Genomic DNA, 7699 nt, shown 5'->3' on the forward strand with positions numbered 1-7699 from the left:
ACAGTGGTCAAAATCTTTAAATGACTTGTTCTGTATAACCAAAATGTCCAGGGTAATAATATGGCAAAAGCATGCTTGGTTGAAAGACTATAAAATCTGTTCAACCTAATGTCCTTGTTCGACATTCAAAGTCACAGTCGTCATATGTTTAAATCTTTTAATAGGTTCTTGTGAATCAAACACTGATATTCTGCCTCTAGCTGTATTTTAGTCCACGTTTAAGATTACAAGTGTGAGATTAATACCAGGTGAGCGATTCAGGTCCATTGGGCCTCTTGTTATGACAATATCTTGTGATCTTTGTTATGAAAATGATGCTTGAGGCCGAGTAGGAATGAGATTGAGTCGATCAGTTTGCTGATTGATAAGCAAACATCAGACAGCTAGGTTAGTTAGCAGGTCCATACCAAAAATGCATTTCATAATAAATCTTTGTGTTTTGTTATTGTTATCGATTTCTATCAATGCTGAGAGTCCGTTCCATCCGTTACGGCACTACAATGAAGACAGTGAGTACAGGTAAAGGGGGAGCATCATTTTACGGCACTACAATGTAGACAGTGAGTACAGGTAAAGGAAGAGCACCATGTTACGGCACTACAATGAAGACAGTGAGTACAGGTAAATGGGGAGCATCATGTTACGGCACTACAATGAAGACAGTAAGTACAGGCAAAGGGGTAGCACCATGTTACGGCACTACAATGAAGACAGTGTGTACAGGTAAAGGAGGAGCATCATGTTACGGCACTAGAATGAAGACAGTGAGTACAGGTAAAGGAGGAGCATCATTTTACGGCACTACAATGTAGACAGTGAGTACAGGTAAAGGAAGAGCACAATGTTACGGCACTACAATGAAGACAGTGATTACAGGTAAAGGGGGAGCATCATGTTACGGTACTACAATGAAGACAGTGAGTACAGGTAAATGGGGAGCATCATGTTACGGCACTACAATGAAGACAGTAAGTACAGGTAAAGGGGGAGCACCATGTTACGGCACTACAATGAAGACAGAGAGTACAGGTAAAGGAGGAGCATCATGTTACGGCACTAGAATGAAGACAGTGAGTACAGGTAAAGGGGGAGCACCATGTTACGGCACTACAATGAAGACAGAGAGTACAGGTAAAGGAGGAGCATCATGTTACGGCACTACAATGAAGACAGAGAGTACAGGTAAAGGAGGAGCATCATGTTACGGCACTAGAATGAAGACAGTGAGTACAGGTAAAGGAGGAGCACCATGTTACGGCACTACAATGAAGACAGAGAGTACAGGTAAAGGAGGAGCATCATGTTACGGCACTAGAATGAAGACAGTGAGTACAGGTAAAGGAGGAGCACCATGTCACGGCACTACAATGAAGACAGTGAGTACAGTTAAAGGGGGAGCACCATGTTACGGCACTACAATGAAGACAGTAAGTACAGGCAAAGGGGTAGCACCATGTTACGGCACTACAATGAAGACAGAGAGTACAGGTAAAGGAGGAGCATCATGTTACGGCACTAGAATGAAGACAGTGAGTACAGGTAAAGGGGGACCACCATGTTACGGCACTACAATGAAGACAGAGAGTACAGGTAAAGGAGGAGCATCATGTTACGGCACTACAATGAAGACAGTGTGTACAGGTAAAGGAGGAGCATCATGTTACGGCACTAGAATGAAGACAGTGAGTACAGGTAAAGGGGGACCACCATGTTACGGCACTACAATGAAGACAGAGAGTACAGGTAAAGGAGGAGCATCATGTTACGGCACTACAATGAAGACAGTGAGTACAGGTAAAGGAGGAGCATCATGTTAAACACTGCCAATCTCCAAACAGCAACATTCTGAATTTGAACCAATCAAAATGACGGGATAGCTTGATTCACCGGCTTATTGACAATTGTTTACCATCGCCACTGTCGGGTTATGGATAGACAATTGTAAATGTGACAGAAAGCGATATTCACTTTTTACTTTATCAGAGTTATATAATAAAAATGAACCAAAACTTTTTAATAGGTTACCTTGTTTAGTTGAAATGATGCTTCTATTTTGGATTTCAATTTTTCTTCGCAAATATAAAAGAAAGTTCCAAAGAATGCTAGTTCCCTCGTTTTTGACCCTGTTTTCTTACAAATGTTCACTGTTATTATTATTAGTCCCTATGGACTAATAATGTTACCATCACAAATTGTTTGCATTTAATCAAATCATCAAAATGACCCTTTGGACCCCGCCATTCAGATATCAATATTGGATTTGTCAAGATATTTGTGGAAAAGTTTATCAAACCGGGCAAAGAATACCGCCATCAGAATTTGAATAAAGTATATACGTATGTTCAATAGTTGGGGAGGAGCTGCCGATTAATGTAAAAGTTGGCAGACAATAGACGACACACGACGGTCGGAAGGCGGACAATAGACGACACACGACGGTCGGAAGACAGACGACGCACTACGCTATACAGTGGTACTACGAAAACGGTGAGGTAATTAAGGATCATTGCTATACAGTGGTACCGCGAAAACGGTGAGGTAATTAAAGATCATTGCTATACAGAGGTACCACGAAAACGGTGCGGTAATTAAGGATCATTGCTATACAGTGGTACTACGAAAACGGTGAGGGAATTAAGGGTCATTGCTATACAGTGGTCCCACGAACACGGTGGGGTAATTAAGGATCATTGCTATACAGTGGTACCACGAAAACGGTGAGGTAATTAAGGATCATTTACACAATGGATCACTTACTCTTCTTAATTACAGTTATGTGGTGAACAGAAAAAATGTAAAACAAGAAACAAATATGTGAATACATGCAAATGCATTTACATGGCATAAAAGCATACTATAGAAACATCACAGAGCGTCATAATGGTATATCAAATAGAATACCATAGTAATAACACATAGCGTCATAATGGTATATCATAGTAATAACACATAGCGTCATAATGGTATATAATAGTAATAACACATAGCCTAATATTGGTATATCAAATAGAATACCATAGTAACAACACATAGCCTAATATAGGTATATCAAATAGTTTACCATAGTAACAACACATAGCCTAATATAGGTATATCAAATAGAATACCATAGTAACAACACATAGCCTAATATAGGTATATCAAATAGCATAATATAGTAATAACACATAGCCTAATATAGGGATATCAAATAGTATAATATAGTAATAACACATAGCCTAATATAGGTATAACAAATAGTATACCATAGTAACATCACATAGCCTAATATTAGTATATCAAATAGTATACCATAGTAATAACAAATCGCATAATATAGGTATATCTAATAATATACCATAGTAATAACACATAGCCTAATAATGGTATATCAAATAGTATACCATAGTAATAACAAATCGCATAATATAGGTATATCAAATAGTATTCCATAGTAATAACACATAGCCTAATATTGGTATATCAAATAGTATATCATAGTAATAACAAATAGCCTAATATTGGTATTTTAAATAGTATACCACAGTAATAACACATAGCCTAATCTAGGTATATCAAATAGTATTCCATAGTAATAACACATAGCCTAATATAGGTATATCAAATACTATACCATAGTAACAACACATAGCCTAATATAGGTATATCAAATCGTATACCATAGTAACATCACATAGCCTAATATAGGTATATCAAATCGTATACCATAGTAACATCACATAGCCTAATATTGGTATATCAAATAGTATATCATAGTAATAACACATAGACTAATATTGGTATATCAAATAGTATACCATAGTAACATCACATAGCCTAATATTGGTATATCAAATAGTATATCATAGTAATAACACATAGACTAATATTGGTATATCAAATAGTATATCATAGTAATAACAAATAGCCTAATATTGGTATTTTAAATAGTATACCACAGTAATAACACATAGCCTAATCTAGGTATATCAAATAGTATTCCATAGTAATAACACATAGCCTAATATAGGCATATCAAATAGTATTCCATAGTAATAACACATAGCCTAATATTGGTATATCAAATCGTATACCATAGTAACATCACATAGCCTAATATTGGTATATCAAATAGTATATCATAGTAATAACAAATAGCCTACAAAACAGTGTCAAACTGGCTAAGGCAACGTTTTATATACTGTACAAAACAGTGGCAAACTGGCAAAGTCAACGTTTTATAGACTGTACAAAACAGTGTCAAACTGGCTAAGTCGACGTTTTCTTTACTGTACAAAACAGTGTCAAACTGGCTAAGGCAACGTTTTATATACTGTACAAAACAGTTTCAAACTGGCTAAGTCAACGTTTAATTACAGTACAAAACAGTGTCCAACTGGTAAAGCCAACGTTTCTTATACTGTACAAAACAGTGTCAAACTGGCAAAGTCAACGTTTTATATACTGTACAAAACAGTGTCAAACTGGCTAAGTCAACATTTTATATACTGTACAAAACAGTGTCAAACTGGCAAAGCTAACGTTTTATATACTGTACAAAACAGTGTCAAACTGGTAAAGCCAACGTTTTATATACTGTACAAAACAGTGTCAAACTGGTAAAGTCAACGTTTTCTATACTGTACAAAACAGTGTCAAACTGGCAAAGTCAACGTTTTCTATTCTGTACAAAACAGTGTCAAACTGGCAAAGTCTACGTTTTCTATACTGTACAAAACAGTGTCAAACTGGTAAAGTTAACAGCACCAAACTGCCTTAATTTACCTTGAATATACCGTACAAACCAGCACCAAACTGCCTTAATTTACCTTGAATATACCGTACAAACTAGCACCAAACTGCCTTAATTTACCTTGAAGATACCGTACAAACCAGCACCAAACTGCCTTAATTTACCTTGAATATACCGTACAAACCAGCACCAAACTGGCTTAATTTACCTTGAATATACCGTACAAACCAGTGTCAAACTAGTTCAATCAACATTAAAAAACGGTACAAAAGAGTGTTTAACTGGCCAAATCAAGTTTTAATATAAACTGTAGAAATCAGTGTCGAACTGGCTAAATCAGATGTTTCTATAATCTGTGCAAAACAGTATCGAACTAGCTATAACAACTTTTACTACAAGCAGTACAACACACTGTCAAACTGACTAAATCAAAAATTGTATACACTTTACAAAACAGTGTCAAACCGGCTAAATTAACATTTAATAGACTGAACAATTAAGATCAAACCGGCTAGATCAAAGTTAACTATTTGTCGTAAAACCTGGAGAGCTAGTTAACATGTATTATTAATGTCTTCTTCTATTAAGTGTTATAAAACCAGATTCTCTATATAAGATAGCATGACTTGTTCCACGTCTTAACCCTGTTAAAATACGTGCTGCTACTAGTTGGATAGACTCCAGGACACTGCATTCATTCTGCGTGCAGTTTGCCCATATAATATTTGCATATTCCAGAATTGGACGTATAAATGTGATATATATAGTTTCAAGTGATTTTCTTTCAATTTTGTATTTCAACATTCTAAGTATATTAATTCTTTTATAAGCCTTTTCGTATATATAGTTTATGTGGTTAGACCAATAAGCATTGCTGTTGAAAAACAAACTTAGGTGTTTATGATAAGAAACATTAATAATTGGTGATTCGTCAAAATAAAGATAATTCCCCATTTTCTAGCCCAGATTGAAATTTTCCATAGATCATCATTTAATATATTAGCACATTCTTGCCTGTCTCCCTCAATGAGACCATATAAGGAGGTATCATCAGCAAACAGGTTGAAGTTTGAGGCCAATTCATCACCAATATGATTAGTATATAGTAAAAACAAAAAAGTACCAAGGACTGAACCTTGAGGTACCCCTGACTGTAATGTTTTCCAATTAGACTTATACCCATCTATGACCACTCTCTGTTGCCTATCATGAAGGTATGATGTGAACCATTCTAACATAATATTACATATACCATATTTTTTTTAGTTTATAAATTAGACCGTCAAAACTCTATCAAAGGCTTTGCTAATATCACAGAAAATCATTCTGTCCTCTTTGCCTTTGTCTAAATGTTTTACAATTTCATCGTATATCCTTAGGTAAAAAGCCTGACTGGTTCTTAGAAATAATGTTATATCTTGAGAGGTAATTGAACATATACTTAAAAAAATCAAATAGCTTGCTAAAAATATAGGGGTAACAGATATTGGTCTACATAATGTCCTGTTCGGTTATGTCTATTGTTGTAAAGTTATGTCGGGGTCGGGTGCAGTCGGGAGGTAAATCGTCAGCATTGTTTTCAGTTACGGAAATCGAAGTGAAATGATCGTTCAAAGATTCCGCTTTATCTATGTGGTGGATTTTCAGTTCGCCGTTGATAACCAATGGAGAGTCATTTTCGTTTTTGTTTTTGAGATTCATAACCGATTTTGCAATACGCCACCATTTTCCGGGGGTTATGGTTTTATCAATTAAAGAAGATTGAAGTTTAGATCAATATTTTTCTTTACTTTCCCGGACTAAGGATATAACTTCATTCCGAATAGATCTAAATTTTGCCCAGGAAGCTGGATGATGATGGAATGCTGGCGATTTCTTTGTCTAATTTGTCTAATTTGTCTAATTTTGAGTCCGATACCATTAGTCATCCAAATTTTATCGAAGGAAAGCTAATCCACAATTCTGCATAAACGGACAGGCATCAATTAATTTTCACACACAAATCGTGGTGTTCTGCGTCATCACGTGTATTCTCATTTCTTCTTATTGTCTGAACCCTCGAGTATTTGAATTCTCAATTATGAAGATCATCTGAAATAACTGATGGCCTTTTAGAAGTGTTGTACATCTTATCACAAAATCAATCATCCTTCACTCTCAATTCTGTCTCTTGGATGACCCTGACTGCAAAGCTTGGACAGGTTGTTCAAAGAACCGTTTCTCAAAACCTATTCATACTTTCTTCTTCAGTATAGACCAAAACTACACAAAACAGTATTTTACTGTTTTGGGTTATGATGAAAACTGATATCTCTTTTAATTAAGTGTTCCCCTCTTTTTGGCATTTCCCTGCCTGGTAGTTCAGAAACCTTTCATTCTGTAACTACAAGCATTGAATGGTCTGTACCATTTGAGTAGGGAACATATACTTTCACATAATACTTTATTCACAGAAACATTCTTTAGAGACAAAGTGACTGCCTATATATTTATATTTAAAAAAGTGCTGACCATAAGCTTCAGAGAATGTCTTACGGTGGCCAGAAGGAGCGTAATTATCTTAAATTCATGAGCAGAGCTCTACCTGATGGCTACATTTTGGACACAGTAGGACCATTCTCTGGAAGCCAAAATGATGCAAGCATTACAAAAAACATCATGGACAAACAAGCTCATATGGTTGGAGCAAGACGACAATATAGTCGATGATCGTGGCTTTAGAGATGTCCTGCCAATGTTAGAGGCATCTGGTATTAAAACCAGTATGCCCTCATATCTAAGACTGGTCAGGCTACAGGCTAACATTGACAGAACAGTTACTAAATCCCGATGGATTGTATCATCAACTGATTGGGCAGTAAAATGATTGTGTGTTGGTCACCTTGAAAAGGAATCAAACATCGAATCTTTTCCAAACATCTTCTCTGTTGATTAAATATTCATTCCATCCAAACTGGAACACTTGTT

General features: G+C 35.9%; 1 protein-coding gene across 1 annotated transcript; it reads left to right on the plus strand.

Moving 5' to 3' along the window:
• The first annotated feature begins 959 nt into the window (after nucleotides 1–959).
• LOC110446408 (PE-PGRS family protein PE_PGRS30-like) lies at nucleotides 960–1817 on the plus strand. The gene has a single exon (XM_021491547.1). The coding sequence runs from the start codon at nucleotides 960–962 to the stop codon at nucleotides 1815–1817; it is 858 nt and encodes a 285-aa protein (XP_021347222.1).
• Nucleotides 1818–7699: the final 5882 nt, after the last annotated feature.

Source organism: Mizuhopecten yessoensis, unplaced genomic scaffold, assembly GCF_002113885.1.
Source record: "Mizuhopecten yessoensis strain PY_sf001 unplaced genomic scaffold, ASM211388v2 scaffold333, whole genome shotgun sequence".
Classification (NCBI taxonomy): Eukaryota; Metazoa; Mollusca; class Bivalvia; order Pectinida; family Pectinidae; genus Mizuhopecten; species Mizuhopecten yessoensis.